Source organism: Mchenga conophoros, linkage group LG4 (genome assembly GCF_057382185.1).
Source record: "Mchenga conophoros isolate Kocher_MC1m ecotype Shallow Benthic linkage group LG4, M_conophoros_male_GT1.1, whole genome shotgun sequence".
Lineage (NCBI taxonomy): Eukaryota > Metazoa > Chordata > Actinopteri > Cichliformes > Cichlidae > Mchenga > Mchenga conophoros.
Genome location: NC_140529.1, coordinates 6786346 through 6803916, shown reverse-complemented (window position 1 = coordinate 6803916; position 17571 = coordinate 6786346). Strand labels below are relative to the sequence as shown.

The 17571-nt window shown below is 42.0% G+C and overlaps 1 protein-coding gene across 3 annotated transcripts in view; it reads left to right on the top strand.

Moving 5' to 3' along the window:
* The window catches only part of LOC146575418 (vesicle-fusing ATPase), a 72916-nt gene that overhangs the window by 26246 nt on the left and 29099 nt on the right, over window positions 1–17571 (top strand). For 2 of the 3 annotated variants that reach the window (XM_085270127.1, XM_085270129.1), the window contains exons 2-3: window positions 3394–3411; window positions 15979–16064. In XM_085270127.1, the coding sequence (XP_085126253.1) occupies window positions 3394–3411; window positions 15979–16064 (104 nt within the window). The remainder of the gene's footprint in view (window positions 1–3393; window positions 3412–15978; window positions 16065–17571) is intronic. The other variant, XM_085270130.1, reaches the window with a different exon arrangement.

Here is a 17571-nt window from a genome sequence, read left to right as displayed (position 1 = left end):
ACATGCTTCCTGCTTCCGTTTCTGCTCGGTGACAACTCGTACTTTTCGACTGTCCTTTTTCTCCCTTCCTCACACTCACAGTCACATAACGGGTATGGCAGTCCATTCTCCCTGCAGCACGGACTACACTGCCCATGAGGCTACATTCTTTAGAGCGATGCCTGTAACTCTCTGCCCATTGCCTTCATATTAAATCGTTTTTTGACAGAATTGTTGTCTTAAGGCCAAGAAAGATGCCAAGCGGATTTATTTTACCAAGTGGATCATCATGGCCTTGCCATATTGGTCCATTTGATTGACCTTTATTATAATTATGAATTTATTTTATTTTCAAAAAAAGCAGCACCATCACAATAAACTAGCTAGCAGTAGATATCAGTAGATACTAAATAATAAACGATATTGTGCAGCACGCAAGATAGACAGCGCACCATGTGCTTTGAGGCAGCAGCCAAGAAAGGTGTAGTCCGCGTCTGTGAACACCCGTGTGTACACCTGTGTGCACACCTGTGTGGATCAGCATGCTTGTATTCCAAAGGTTTCTCCATGTAACGATCTGCTAGGGAGTGTGGGGAGCCATAGCCCCGTCCCCCAGGGTATGAAGCAGGTATGGAGGAGATCCAGGCCCCAGATACTAGCGTCTTTGAAGAGACAGTTTAGGCCTTCCTGGCATTTAATATCTATATATATGGTTTCAGGTCGAAATATTGGAAGGTCTCTAGTCTTGTACTAGTGCAAACAAGAGATTCCAAGGACAGATTTTACCAAGTGGTTTGATAAGCTTGATTCTAACTGATGGGTCGATTGCACCAACCATACCTACCAACTTAGCCTTGGCTATGGCTGGTAGTGTTCAGGTGAGCCCACGAGTGACTTTGCCTGTTGCCTTGAGGCAAGTCATTGTGTTCTGCCAATTCTTGGTTTGAGCTTTCCATGGTCAAAGGAAAATGAAAGGCAATTTAACAGACCGCTACGGTCAGCACCAAAACATTATTTTTCAAGCAGTATAACTGAATAACAATCAACAAGAAGCAGTCATGTAGAAAATACTATATCTTTTTATTTGATTTGGGATCCTTTGCTCATAGAATTATGTGAGAAAAACTGGAAAGAACGCCAGAGTACATCAGCTGCAAAGGCTAGTACCCCCACGCTAAGCATGCCTACCGCAGACACGAGCAAAACAGATAAATATGAAGTCATGCCAGCTCGGATGTTGCCCTGATCCAGCAGATACCAGGAACAACATCAGAGATCTCTGTCCAGAAGAGTGCAGTCCTAGGAACAGCTAAGATACTGTGCAGGACCCTCAAACTCCCAGGCCTCTGGTAGAGAACCCAAGCTTGAAGGCTAGACTGCCTTCAGAGGCGAGAGGGGAATTAATAATAATAATAATGGATTGCATTTATATAGCGCTTTTCGGGGCCCTCAAAGCACTGTAGAATTCCACTATTCATTCACTCTCACATTCACACACTGGTGGAGGCAGCTACAGTTGTAGCCACAGCTGCCCTGGGGCAGACTGACAGAAGCGAGGCTGCCATATTGCAGCAGGTGAAGTGTCTTGCCCAAGGACACAACAAGTGAGACTGTCCGAGCCGGGGCTCGAATTGGCAACCTTCCGGTTACAAGACGAACTGCCAACTCTTTGAGCCACGATCGCCCCGATACTATAAAAAAAATTATATATAAGTAAAATATACCTGTTATATACTTGACGAGTGACGAATCACGCTTCTCTGTCTGACAATTTGATGGACAAGTCTGGATTTGGTAGTTGCCAGGAGAACGATTCTTGTTTGATTGAGCTGTTCCAAGTGTAAAGTTTGGTTGGGGGGGGGAGAGATTATGGTGTGGGTGGTTAAGGTTGTTTTTCAAGAGTTGGGTTTGTCCCTTAGTTCCAGTCAAAGGAACTCTTAATGCTTCAGCATACCAAGATATTTTGGACAATTACATGCTCCCAGCTTTGTGGACCACTTTCGGGACTTTGCACAAAGCAAGGTCCATACAGACATGGATTAGTAGAACTTGACTGACCTGCACAGAAATGTGACTTCAACCTGAGAGAACATCTTTGGGATAAATTAGCTTGGAGACTTTGAGTCAAAGATTCCCATGAACACACTCCTGAACCTTGTGGTAAACCTTCCCATAAGAGTTGAGTCGCTGTTTCTGATCTTTTAATGATGATAAATCAATCAGTTGCAAGGTCCAAAATTCAGCATACTTACTGAGACCAAAGTGAGTCTGTCTGTCTCTGTCTCACAGTGAGAGTTAGAGACTGACAACACAATGAAGCCTTTGAAAGGCTTTTGATAGATAGATAGATAGATAGATAGATAGATAGATAGATAGATAGATAGATAGATAGATAGATAGATAGATAGATAGATAGATAGATAGATAGATAGATAGATAGATAGATAGATATGAAATCAAATGATCTTGTGTATCCTGTGTACTCTCGCAAGGTTGCTTCCTTTAAAGTTATTCACATGTTTTTTGTGCAGGTTGTATCCCTTTGCTGTTCCTACTGTGTTAAAAGAGCTGTCATAGGGGGGTCAGAGCACTGAGGCAAACACAGGTTTACTGATGACACAGAGCAAAATTGAAGACAAATGATGCTTGTTAAAGACCTGTTAATCTGTTTGCTTGTGGCTTTGGTACCCTTCCTGTGATATATGTTGTCTGTTTGAGCATGCTGGCTAATGCTAACTGATGCTAACAATGCTAGCAGCCATAACAGAACAAAGCAATTGCTTTGGAGCAATTCTAATCAAATTTTCAGATGTTACATTTTCCAAAATTTTGCCTCGTGATTGACTTGTTTATTGACAAAATTGGATGTGAAGTTGTTGTCATTTCACACACTGCAGTGAAAGTTTTCATTACCAGTATGATTACATTAATGCCATGTCACAATCCATCCATTATAAATGAATATTCACAAATCAGGGGAAAAAATGGCTGACTTCTTTCTCTGTCCATCATCTCTCACCACAGTGTTGCAGCTGTCATTTTGTCTCCAGTGTGTGGAAGACATATTGTCCTGTGACATGCATAACATTTTGTGCATGAGCCCACCAGACTTGGGGTTTATTTATTGGGAAAAAGTTCCAAAGAACATTACAGACATTTGTAAGTCTAAGTCTTTTAGTCTAAGCAAACCCCAACTCTGGCTTGTATGCACTTCTAACCCCTCACCACCCCAGGTAATCTGTATATGTACATGCATGAGTCATTCCATACATGTGAATGCAGTTTAAGTGCACCTGTCTGCAGCCACCACAGCTTCGCACCTTAGCTCCAGCAGCTTGCTGCTCTGAGTCCCCCTCCTTCTCAAATGCTGTCTTCTGTCCTTCCTCTCTGCTTGCCTCCACTGGCGCCCACAAGGTCGTAATATTTTTCAAGGTATGTATGGGTGTATAACTCTCAAAGAGAGCTGCCATCTTCTTTTATGTGGGATATATCTGCTATTTTCTGCTCACTCTCTGACCGAAGAGTCGGTTCTATAGCTTGCTTGCGTCACTGCTGTCAGCCTCCCGCTGCTGCCTGGATATCTGGCTCGAACCTCAAGAGATGTGAGGCAACCACCGGCAACCACCGAGTCTTTGGCAGCAAACTCAAGCTGGTGTCACATGTTGATTGGATGGAAATGCTAGCTCCTGAGCATCCATTAATCAACTCCCCTGTGAAACTGCAAGTCTCCAGAACAAAATGGATGTGTTCCATTAGGAACTTACCATTTTGATTCAGCAGGCAGATAGTTTGCAGAAATATATAATACTGTGAGGTGGATCCAAGCTTTACAGCATCTTAGCTAACTTTGCTGACACCAAAAATCCTAAAGTGAACAGTTGGCATTCCTTAACATTTGTGAAGAGGTTTTTGGCTTTAGCTATGATTAATGTATCATTTCATCAGAAGATTTTAATGACTATGATCCTAGGCTTAGCATATTGTTGAGCTCAGTAGTTACATATGAACAAGTTCTTCTTACTGTTCCAACTCATAGGTGAAGTTGGAGTCTGTCCATCCGTGGAATGACTGGGTAGCTGCCAGGCCAGGTTGGTTAGAAATGAATGAGTGAGAGGTATGACTTCTACTAAATCAGTTGCTGATTGTGTTGTTCTGTCAGAAGGATGAAAATAAAATATAAACACTGACTTTGGGCCAAAGTACAAAAGCTAGAAAATGTACTTGAAATGCACTGTAGCTGTCAAAAGAGCTAAAAGACAAAGGGTTGTGCTAGAGATGGACATCAAAAGGGGTTCTTTTCAAGGTATTGTGTTTTGTAAAGCTTTATACATCATTGCTATGCGTTAACCATAATAATAATACATGAACATGGATTATAGCTTGAAAACGCTTTAGACTGGGTGAGTCATCAGAATATGGTAGCTATATATACTCAGGACATCTGTCAGTTTTCTGGGTAGGCCTTAATGTTGTAAAACTGAGAACACTTACAAAGGGAAGCAGGGAAGCACCAGGAGTGGCAGTTTTCTTTTTCCTCTCGATATTTTGTCTTAAACACATTTTTCTGCTGCGATGTTCATGATACAGAATGTGAACAGAGAGAATAAGGAACCTGCTATCATTAGCTGGTCGTAATTTCCTGGATAACTCCTAATGACTTTGGTGATCCCTGCAGACATTCATGTTCTCCAAAGCAAGAAATAAATTTGCGAATGTGCATCCACGGTCTTCATCAGAGTGATTTAGTGGATTGTGAAAAACAGCCTGCAGTGCAAAATCCAAATGAGGATGGCCTGATATGCCCTGCTTATTATCTGAGTTGTTTTTTCACAGTTGATTCATTTTTACTCATAGATACCCCGGTGAAGTACTGCAGCGACAGCTTACTACTACCCCTAATGCACCTTAATCATTTGGCCATGAGGTTAAAAATAAAATGGCGAGAATTTACATGCAGACAGACTCTTACACAATGAGGAAATGTGATACATGGACTCATAAATTAACTTTCAGACAATGTTAATATAATCACAACAGGCTAGCAGTTGCTCTCTCTCTCTCTCAATGGAAAGTTCTGGACCGTTGCAACGATTTGTATGTCAGCACATTCAGCCACCATGCTGGATATGTGCATGCTCAATTTCTGAATATAAAAATGATCTTTATCTAGTATTATTTGGGCAAAAGACTTGGAAACTCCTGAAGATATCACACCTAAAGCAAGTGGCCAACACATCCCACATTTACCTCCACTTTATATGTTGAAGTATGCATAAGACAACCCACTCACCTCTTCTAATCATAGTGAATTTTATCACAAATGTTTGACAGACAGCCTTTAAAAATTAATTAGATCAGAGGCATGGCCTTTGGTTATAAATAGTCTGTTTAATATTCACTGTGTATAAGATGTTTTCTAGGTTAGCCTGGATGAGATGCAGCTGGCAAGCTTGTACACAGGGCTGGGTATCGTCACTCATTTCTAGAATCGATTCGATTCCGATTCACAAGGTCCCGAATTGATTCGATCCACGATTCGATTCAATTCGATTTGAATATGGGAAATTTTGCCTCAGACAGTCAGAAATATTATAATTTAGATCAGTACATTTACATATTTTTGTATCTATAAAAAGGAAGCTGACACTTTCCAGACTTTATCAAAGGTGTGAGCGTCACAGCAGATGCCTTTGTGTCAAAGTAGCTGAGGATAAAACACAGAAAAACATGAAGGTTTTCCTTTCCTGGGATTTTATAAAAATATTCTGCAGTACATCAAAAATGAAAGAAAACCATTAATGAACATGTGAACATTACCTGATGCTGCCGGCATGAAGCAGAGCAAAGTTACAGAGGTTTGATTACAGACACAGCTGAGCATTTTGCAATTTTGCATAATTTTAAAAAGTTTAAATTTGTTCAGTATTGAACGGCAGAAATGAGGCTTTGTTTTCGGAAGTACAAGAAAAAAAAACAGTGTCTGACAGGCTGTAAACAACCGTAGACTTGTGCGTAACAAGCAAGCGAATAATGCAGAAAACAGGTTTTTAGACGGGAAACTGTTCTTGAAGTACAGAGAGAGAGAGAGCTGTGCATGAAGTGTGATTTTATCGTGGTGGAAGCAAAACAATCAGAGGGAATTCATGACGATGTTTATGTGAAGCGTAGTTTGGATCTTCTTTTGCTGCTGGTTTACTCAATATTGTTTGGAGAGAGAAAAACCTGCAGCTTCAGAATCAGCGCAAAAACGACGTAAACACAAAACGCGGACCCGCCGAAACATCAGAATCAGCGAGCTGTCGGCTTTCAGCTCGTGTCCGTGCAGTCAGGTGAGAAAGTCTCACTGATTCTGATGCGTCGGCGGCTCCGCGCTTTGTGTTTGTCTTTGTGCAGAATCCGTGTTGTTTTAGCTGTTTGGTGGTTGTTGAAATTTTGGGAGGTTTAACCTGAGATTCTGGCGTTTTGGCCAAAATAAATTTATATTAAAAAATCAATTCAGGATTTTAATGAATCGATTTCACGTTATCCAAGCGAGAATCAATAATAAATCGATAATCAAAACCCACCCCTACTTGTACAGTATTTGTGTTCCAAGTGTTTTTGCTTTTTACAGCATCACACGCATCAATTTCTTTGCCACTGCTAAAAGCATCAGCGTTACCGCATCTGTCATCAGTTGCACTCTGCTCCAGAAAGTTAATTCATTTTCATTCCTTCTGACTAGAAAATGGCTTTCTCTGATCCCCCATGGTTAGATGTTGGTCTGTGATGATTTGCAAATGAACTCTAATGCATCATGCTTCCTCTGTGCACATTTGGACTAGTGAGGATAGTCTAGGCTTACTTGTACTTGAAAGAGCATCTTTTGAAATCTAAGAAAATCGAAGAAATTACAAACAGTATACTATATCATCAAATATATGGCATGTAAAGTGCGCCTGTATTTGAACAAGTTAGGACATCTGAGTTATTGTAGAAATAAATAATAACTGTAAAAAAATGAAATACTCCTTTTTCTTCCCCACCAAAGGTTTTCACTCAGCTACGAGTTTCTCCTCGACACGTTCTCACTTCCAAAGCGTAACATTTTACGCTAGGTGACAAATCGTCAGTATATTACACTTCCGGGCACCCAACGCATGCCTATATTACGAGATCGCAAAAATGAGGAAACATGAGAGCCATTTGGAATGAATCTACACATGTACGTTTGTTTTACTCTCTAATGTCATTAAAGTGCTGGTTAAGGTTATGGTTAGGGCTGGAATACAGGGCTGGAACGTGTATTACCGAGGCGCGTCATTCTATGGATTTCATCCATAATATAAGAACGCGTAAGGTCACCTGTTGCGTTCCTCAGGAACGGCTCGGGACTTGACAAATGGTCTCTATATTACGCCTCGGGAGTGAGAATGGTCTTTTCTTCTTGGCTTCACAAAATTTACAGTATCTTTGAGCTCAGAGTTTAGTTTTATGAACTACAACTGCAGCTGCAGCAGTGTAGCACTTCCTTTTTTTATTTTGGCATAATTAAAAAACAAACTTCCCATTGCTTTAGTTGTTGTGTCCACATAGGGTCTGGAAGAAAGCACAGTCGATAAACAAGCTCATAATATACTTAAAACGTTTTTGATAGAACAAAAAATGTTCCACGTGGATTTATAGCAGCGGCATCTTCCACTGGTTGAATCAAAAGGGGAAAAGCCTTTTTTTCCATTGAACTAATGGAATAGATTATATCAACAAGTAGGGCAGTGCTAGGAAGATTCATCCAGAGCTACCATAATATCATAGCTTTCTTTTTCTATCGAGGCCTTAAACATCATGCATAATTTATATGCCTTAAATATTTGTATTTATTGAATCTATCTATATTATTAACATCAGTAAAGGTGAGAGAGTTTGTGTTTCGTATTTCTTTTGAAATAGTAGTAAATTGAAATGTAGCGTTAAATCAACAGACCACCAGAAATCCTCAGAAATATTTATACATACATTTGATTAGCTTTTGATTAAAAACTACAGTCACTATGCACATGTTTTGTGTGTTGTGGGTTTTCCTGCATGTACCTCTTTATATTTGAGCACTACAGTGTACAGTATGCGATAAAGCTACACTGACTGGTGCTATGTAAGTTTTAAAACATGACGGCAAACCATAGAAATGACTAGAAACAAGCAGAGGCCATTTATTTTGATGATGTGAGATGCCCCTTTAAGGGTCTTGGACACAGCGGTCTTGCTCTGAATCACCTCTGTCTGCTCAGACTTGCTGAGGTGCAGGTGATGTGGGCACAGTGCCAACACTGCAGTGTTTGCCTCTCCTACCAGTATCGTGCTACATCTGATGCATTTCATTCATTTTAGATGCAACAAACAGTTAATATTAAAAGATGTGTTTTCTCTTTATAATGTTGCTGTCATTTAAAGACACAAAGAATGTGCAGTATTGCAGTATTACACACATTCAGATACAGAAAATGACAAACTAAAGAAAAATGCATGCTAATGCATCGTAGTAAGGGTTGAAAAGTCAGTCATGGGATAAAGGTGGCTCTAGACAAGCTCGGATTTGCAGTGACGCTTCCCTCTAAGTGGACTCGGACCATTGTAGCAACATGTCGCCTGTCTATATTTTCTAGTGGACGTGAAAGAGTCAAAAAGAGCATGTAAACTTTGTAATCCATATGCGATTAACTGTGAGGTCATATTTCTGCTTGGACCTAAATCCCATTGAGATTAAAGTTGGATTTGGCAGAATTTTGGAGAACAGATTAAAGCAAAGATTGTTTTGTTACTCAGTGATCTGAATGTGGAATTTTGCCAGTGCAACAATTTTCTGTTGACAGCTATTTTCCAGATGAGGAGGCTAAACACTCGAGCTGCATGCTGCTCTTTTTTTAATACCATCTGTTAATTACCAGATGCAAAAGTGATGAATGTAAAAACAAGTTACAGAAATTTAAGTGAGTCTTACCTGACTCCTAAATCTGCCGTTGCAAGCAGTGGAAGGAATTCCATCTCTAGAGCATTAATTATGAAGCATTTCAGTGAAATTTAGGGCAGCTGGTAACTCATCACTAAGTGTTCCAGGCTTCATTTACCAGAAAAGACTCACAGCAGTCTCACTTTTTCTCTGTGTTGTGAAAGCATCCGCTTTACACTTCCTGCACTATAAATACCAGATGTGGATGCATAAAAGTATAGCTGATGATAAGTCAGGGGTACCTTTTATTTTTATCTATCATTTATGATACTGGAATATAACTAATTATGGACGATGAAGACGCCAGTTTAAGATGTTTTTACTCTGAGGTTGCTTTCAATCTTTCAGATGAGCCAAATTAACAACTCCCTGTCATCAAAGGAGCTTGTAAAGAAAAGCGTCTGGACTTCTTTAAGTTACTTGAAGACGTTTCACCTCTCATCCGAGAAGCTTCTTCAGTTCTAAGGTCAAATGGTGGAGAGTCCCAGATATAAACCTAGTGGGAGTTTCCCCCCACAGAGGGACAAAAGGACCCCCTGATGATCCTCTAATCGCCTGAGCCAAGCTGTGAAACTGGGTGTGGGTCCCAATCAGCCAGAGTTTCGGGTGTGTTCATTGTGAAACCTGGCCCCACCTTATCATGTGAATTCCTGAGGTCAGATGGCCCAGGATGTGAGTGGGCGTTAAGGCGTCTGGGGAGGGATCTCAAAACTGATTATAGATGGCAGAGAGTTGGTGTCGTAAACCCCCGCCTCTGTTCAAAGATGGTCGCTCACAGTGGACATAGATGGATTCTTTCACTCCTCTTTCAAACCATTTGTCCTCTCTGTCCAAATGTGAACATTGGCATCCTCGAAAGAGTGACCTTTGACCTTAAGATGCAGATGGACTGCTGAGTCTTGTCCTGTGGAGGTGGCTCTTCTGTGTTGTGCCATGCGCTTGTGAAGTGGCCGTTTGGTCTCTCCAATGTAGAGGTCCGGGCATTCCTCGCTGCACTGTACAGCATACACCACATTGTTAAGTTTGTGTTTTGGTGTTTTGTCTTTCGGGTGAACCAGTTTCTGTCTGAGCGTGTTGCTGGGTCTGAAATGCACCAGGATGTCATGCTTGGAGAAAACTCTCCTGAGTTTCTCTGATACACCGGCTACATAGGGGATGACAATGTTGTTGCGTCTGTCCTTCTTATCCTCCCTCGCTGGTGTCTGGTCTTCTTTTCTGTGCCTCTTTGCTGACTTTAAGAACGCCCATTTAGGATAGCCGCACGTTTTGAGTGCTTCCTTTACATGTGTGTGTTCCTTCTTTTTCCCTTCAGGCTTAGAGGGAACATGTTCTGCCCGGTGGTGTAGGGTCCTGATTACTCCAAGTTTGTGTTCCAGAGGGTGATGGGAGTCAAAGAGGAGGTACTGGTCCGTGTGTGTGGGCTTCCGGTAAACTTCGATGTTGAGGTTGCCGTTCTCTTCAATGTGCACAGCGCAGTCCAGGAAAGGCAAACAGTTATCCCTGTGCCATGGGCTCCCCCGTGTCACCTATTGTAGCCAACCTTTACATGGAGGAAGTGGAAAGGAAGGCTCTTGGCTCTTTCAAAGGAAGAGTACCCAGCCACTGGTACAGATATGTGGACGACACCTGGGTCAAAATCAAGACACAAGAAGTGGAATCCTTCACTGCGCACATTAACGCTGTGGATAAAAACATCAAGTTCACCAGGGAAGACACAAAGGACGACTGTTTGCCTTTCCTGTACTGCGCTGTGCACATTGAAGAGAACGGCAACCTCAACATCGAAGTTTACCGGAAGCCCACACACACGGACCAGTACCTCCTCTTTGACTCCCATCACCCTCTGGAACACAGACTTGGAGTAATTAGGACCCTACACCACCGGGCAGAACATGTTCCCTCTAAGCCTGAAGGAAAAAAGAAGGAACACACACATGTAAAGGAAGCACTCAAAACGTGCGGCTATCCTAAATGGGCGTTCTTAAAGTCAGCAAAGAGGCACAGAAAAGAAGACCAGACACCAGCGAAGGAGGATAAGAAGGACAGACGCAACAACATTGTCATCCCCTATGTAGCCGGTGTATCAGAAAAACTCAGGAGAGTTTTCTCCAAACATGACATCCCAGTGCATTTCAGACCCAGCAACACACTCAGACAGAAACTGGTTCACCCGAAAGACAAAATGCCAAAACACAAACTTAACAATGTGGTGTATGCTGTACAGTGCAGTGAGGAATGCCCGGACCTCTACATTGGAGAGACCAAACAGCCACTTCACAAGCGCATGGCACAACACAGAAGAGCCACCTCCACAGGACAAGACTCAGCAGTCCATCTGCATCTTAAGGATAAAGGACACTCTTTCGAGGATGCCAATGTTCACATTTTGGACAGAGAGGACAGATGGTTTGAAAGAGGAGTGAAAGAAGCATCTATGTCCACTGTGAGCGACCATCTTTGAACAGAGGCGGGGGTTTACGACACCAACTCTCTGCCATCTATAATCCAGTTTTGAGATCCTTCCCAGACGCCTTAACGCCCACTCACATCCTGGGCCATCTGATCTCAGTAATTCGCATGATAAGGTGGGGCCAGGTTTCACAATGAACACACCCGAAACTCTGGCTGATTGGGACCCACACCCAGTTTCACACCTTGGCTCAGGCGATTAGAGGATCATCAGGGGGTCCTTTTGTCCCTCTGTGGGGGGAAACTCCCACTAGGTTTATATCTGGGACTCTCCACCATTTGACCTTAGAACTGAAGAAGCTTCTCGGATGAGAGGTGAAACGTCTTCAAGCAACTTAAAGAAGTCCAGACGCTTTTCTTTACAAGCTCCTTTGACTACGATGACCTGGATGACTGAGAACCTTCACAGACAAGTCCCTGTCATATTTTGCCATGTGCATGTATATAAATGCTGTGTGGATGACTATTATGAATGCCTGATTATTACATCAATTATTGACCACTGACATAGTGGGCCATCAAATCCTCTTGTAGTAGGCTACTGTGGTTAAACCTTTGCCAAACTTCACTTGATTTTCTCTGGGACACCCCAGTTGTTGCTGGGTCCTCTTTTCTTCCTAACATTATGAAGTTTCAAAGGTTGGTCGACACACACACTATGCTGACAATACCCAATTGTATCTGCTTCCCAGCCTGCTGCAAGACAGTTTTAGAGAAGAGAACTTGACACTATGGAAAGAGAAATGGGGGGTTGGATTTCATCTTTCAGAATTCAGAGAAGAAAGCCAGAATTTTGAGATTAATGTCAGAAATCTGATTTTCCTCACAATTCTGATCCCCCAACACACACACACACTTTTTTTTCCCTATTGGTCCTAATCCTCTTCTGTACAATTCAGAACTGGGGTGTGGCACTACTCTTATGTCCATCCACTGAGACCAAAGTCCTGGTGTACTCACAGACAGCTAAAGACAGCTATAGGCACTGTGGCACTGAAAGTAATGTAATCAAATTACTTACTTACTTTACTCATTACTTGAAAAAAGTAATTGGATTACAGTAAAGTGTTATTTGTAACGCGTTACTGCCCATATCTGCCTGTAACCAGAGGACACTATTTATGCTCCTATGACAGTAAATTATTAATTCAACTTTTCCCTTTTTAGGAAAATGCTGTTAACCAATCATTCGACTGAAATCGTGGCCAGAGTTTAAGATGTTTGGCAGTACAGTGTACCCGTGTGCATAAATGTGATTTCTTTGCCAGTGAAAGACTTTGAAATTTTGAAATGCTAATATTGCTTATGTTCTTTGTGCCACTTGATTATATCACTTCTTACATTAAAGGAAAAGGGGGAATAATACAATAAAATGCTCTGTCTTAAACCAGCTCACATCACGCTCTGTGTTTCATTCCTCTCCACTGGGTCCCTGCAGCTGCTCACATTACGTTGCTAGCAGCATAGCACCCACCCACCTGAATTTTCTTTTTCAGATTTGTCAGCCTCCTTGTTAACTGCAGTTGGCAAAAAGCAACCAAAATTGATCTAAGCGCCAAGACGTGATGGATGACAAAGGTGTCTCCTTAAATCTTCTGCAGCTTAAAATGTACCAGGTACCCATTGCTGTCCACAAAATATGGCTCCCATAGACATCTGAACATAAGACCTCACCACTGAAACTGGGATATTTGCTTCAAAGGACCAAGTTTCCTCAGCATACGTCACAAACTTCTAAGAATGAAGAGCTTCAGTAAAAACAAAAAGCATGTGTTCACAGTGAGCGCAGATCTGTAGCCTGTGCTCCCGCCGAGGGATTCACATAGCAGAAAAGTAGGGCTGGGTATCGTCACTGACTTCTAGAATCGATTCGATTCACAAGGTCCTGAATCGATTCAATTCAATTTGATTCAATTCGATTTGAATCTGGGAAATTTTGCCTCAGACAGTCAGAAATATTATAATTCAGATCAGTACATTTACATATTTTTGTATCTATAAAAAGGAAGCTGACACTTTCCAGACTTTATCAAAGGTGTGAGCATCACAGCAGATGCTTTTGTTTCAAAGTAGCTGAAGATAAAACACAGAAAAACATGAAGGTGATTTTCCTGTTCTGGGATTTTATAAAAAATATTCTGCAGTAGATCAAAAACGAAAGAAAACCATTAATCAACATATGAACATCACCTCTGAAGTTACAGCAGTTTTATTACAGACACAGCGTTTTGCATTTTGTATAATTTTAAAAAGTTTAAATTTGTTCAGAAGGGCGTAAACACAAAGCGCGGACCCGCCGAAACATCAGAATCAGCGACCTGTCGGCTTTCAGCCCCGACCGTGTCCGTGCCGTCGGGTGAGAAAGGCGACATCTCACTGATTCTGATCCATCGGCGGGTCCGCGCTTTGTGTTTACGTCTTTGTGCAGAAGCCGTGCTCCTGCTCTCATTTACTGTTTTAAATGTTTGGTGGTTGTCAAAATTTTGTGACGTTTCACCTGAGATTCTGGAATTTTGGGCAAAATACATTTATATATAAAAAAATCGATTCAGGATTTAATGAAACGATATCACGTTATCCAAGCCAGAATCGATTTTAATCGATGAATCGATTATTAAAACCCACCCCTACAGAAAAGCAAAACTCATTTATCACTCTCCGTCGTCACTTAATGCAGTAACCATGGCTACCACTTCATGTGGTCATGCTGCAGCAATGTGCAATGGAATTTCTCTATCTGCCTACTTTTGTTCAGTGTGGCAGACGTGGTTGTTCTGCAAAGGATTTCAATTTGTGTTCAAATGAGAGTGTGTCAGTGTGTTCGCTGCTGTGTCAGTGGAAAAGTGGATGAACTGAAAGAAGGGATTCATACTCAGAAAATTCCTCTCTTGAGTTGGAAGGTTGGTTGAGATTTGACATGGACTGAATGTAAAGCAGCAGGACACCCTTAGACGATGATGAGACTGGCTGTCATGAATATTGTGAAGAAAAATGAGACAAAAAGAAAAGCGTGTGCTCATTTGTTGGTTGCAAATCAAAATTTCTCATTCTTCCACATCCTGAAGGTGTTCTACAGAATATTGGGATTTCATAACTGTAGAGGCTCGAATTCACTGTTTGAGTGAGAACTAGTTTGAGATGATTGGAGCTTTGTGGGAAGGTGTGTTGTCCAGCTGGAAGCATCCATCAGAAAATGGGTATACTGAAGTCAGAAAGAAATTGACATGGTCAGCAACAACACTCAGGTAAGCTGTGACATTTAAATGATGTCTGTGGTGAAATGTGAGAAGTCAGATGCATTGCAACTTAAGACAACACCAGCTATCTCTTCCTACGAAGATGGTCATTTGTTGAGGTGAATGCTCATGTATCTGTAGCTCTCCATTAATGCTACGTCTTCTCCCAGAATGGAAATGTGTTCACTTTGTCCTAAAAGTTATCACCATTTCCTTTGTCTCTGCCACATTTTGGAGGAGGTACCACCCCACTGCACAGTGTGGTCCAACAGTTCCCTATACTCTGTCTCCTCCTCACTCCCGTCAGCCAAGAAGATGAAAATAAAGCTGCAGTTCACACAGGCTCACAACTGGACAATAGAAAATGATCTGATGAGTCTCGATTCCTGCTGTTATGTTCAGATGGGGAATTCAGAAACATGTAAACATGTGAATACAAGGATCCATCCATCCTGGTTTGCACCAACAGTTCAGGCTGTAATGATGTGGGGGCTTTGGGCCCCTTAGGACCAAATAAGCATCAGTTAAACACTACAGTCCACCCGAGTATTGTTGCTGACCACGTCCACCAATTTATGAAAAGAGTGGACCCATCGTCTTCCAGCAGGATAATGTCCCACGTCAAAAAGCTCAAATCATCTGAGAATGTTGCACCGAAATCTCTGAGGGATGTTTGAATTTGTGCCATGAAGAATTAAGGTGATTCTGAAGGCAAAGGGGGTGTCCGACCTGGTATTAGCACGGTGTCTCAGCAGCTGGATAGTGTAGTGGTAAGACTACACACCTTTTGGAGTGGTAATCGCATGTTCAATTCCCACCTGGTATCCAGTAAGGGTCCTGGCTAGATCCCCCATGCTAAAAAAACCAAGCCCTGGAATGGCGCAGCTAGGTCTTCATCTTGGACACAAGCATTTCACTACATGTTGTACTCTGTATGATTGTGTACGTGACAAATAAAGTTTGTGTATCTAATAGTGGGTATCTCAGGTTGGACCACCTTGTTTCTAACAGGTGGAATGCATCTACTTGAGCTATCATGTCAGTAATGTTACAACTGAATAGAAAAATATCACGGCAGTGTCCTATATTTCAAAAATTCAGTTTATAATACATTGTGTTTATTTTTCCTCCTTACATGACATTTCACAGGCTCAGTGCCCGCTAGGAGGAAATTCTTATAACAATCCCAAGTTAAAAGAATATAAAAAAGTGTACTGGAATAAAATGTGTGTGGTCATTCCCAGTATCTCTCAAACAATTATGGTTCTTTGCATCTCTGTCCTTCCTCTGCTATCTTTCTCTCTGCAGACCATGCAAGCGGCACGATGCCCGACAGACGAGCTGTCGCTGACTAACTGTGCCGTGGTGAGTGAGAAGGATCTGCAGTCAGGACAGTGAGTACTTCCTATTACCTAATCACCGTCGCATTTATCAATCTGAGCACACACCCGGGCATCTCTCCAATCAGTTTTCCAAATACCCACCTGACCGCCCACTTTATCACCCATTATTCATCCTGGAGACGACAGTCGGTGATCTGATGGAGTGACTTGCAGCGGATGATTATCATTTCACTTTATTATGGAACAATGATAAGTAAAGCTGCAGGAATCTGATGAAAATCTGCACTCAGGTCAAACTGAAGATTCTGTTGTCTGCCATGGGGCAAGAGGTGGGTCACATCCTGTACAGGTCTTCACTTTGGGGCTATCCTGGAGCTTCTGAGGTTATCATAGGTGTGGATTCCAACCCTGTGATGACTCAGAACTCAGAAGGTTAAAATCTACACATCTAATACACGGTTCATTGTGTTGCTTTTAAAAAGGCTAACATCTGATGTGATCCGCAGTCCATCCATCCATCCATTCGCTTCCCCCTATCCTTTTTCAGGGTCGCTGGGGGCCGGAGCCTATCCCAGTTGTCTTAGGGCGAGAGGCAGGCTACACCCTGGACAGGTCGCCAGTCTGTCGCAGGGCTTCATAAGTAAAACAATGAAGAATCTGTAGTACATGAAAGACTCTTCCCATTTGTTGGTTGTGTGTGGTGAACCAATAAGGCTGCTCTATCAAGAGATACCTAAAAGTGTGAGAACATGGAAGGTAAAGGCCAGGGCGCTGGAGCTGGTGATGCTCCTTGATTTATGGTCCAAGTTCTTCTCTGTCAATGACTGTTGACCACGTAATGAAACTAGGGGAGGTTTTCTTTGTATTTTGGGGTCTGTAATTATTGCCAGTGAAATCCACAACAGTGGGAATGTCGAGTGTCAAACACAGCAGATACAGCTGCGTTGTTTCGTGCGTAATTTTGTCTCTTATTGTCACACTCACCTCAGTCTTGTTGGGTGGCATTGAGGCATTCTTCACAGTCCTCCTTATATTCATTTTTTGTGTGTGTTTGCATCATTTTGCACTTCTTGATAAGCATTTCAACCCTTCGCCTGTCATGTGATTCTTGCTGCATTTGGCATTTTAAAGTGAGAGACAGCAGATCAGTTCAGCAGAAGCAATAAATTAAAAAAAAGAAAATTAAAGAAAAAAAAATCACAAACCACATACAGATAAGCTAGATACCAGTGAATCATACTATGCTTTTTGACATATATAGTGGGATGCAAAAGTTTGGGCAGCCTTGTTCATAGTCATTATTTTCCTGTATAAATCGTTGGTTGTTACAATAAAATGTCAGTTAAATATGGTACATGGCCTGTATTTATATAGCGCTTTACATATCCAGTCGTCCACCCATTTACACACACACTGGTGATGGCAAGCTACATTGTAGCCACAGCCACCCTGGGGAGCACTGACAGAGGCGAGGCTGCCCTCTGACCACCACCAGTAGGCAACGGGTGAAGAGTCTTGCCAAAGGACACAACGACCGAGACTGTCCAAGCCGGGACTC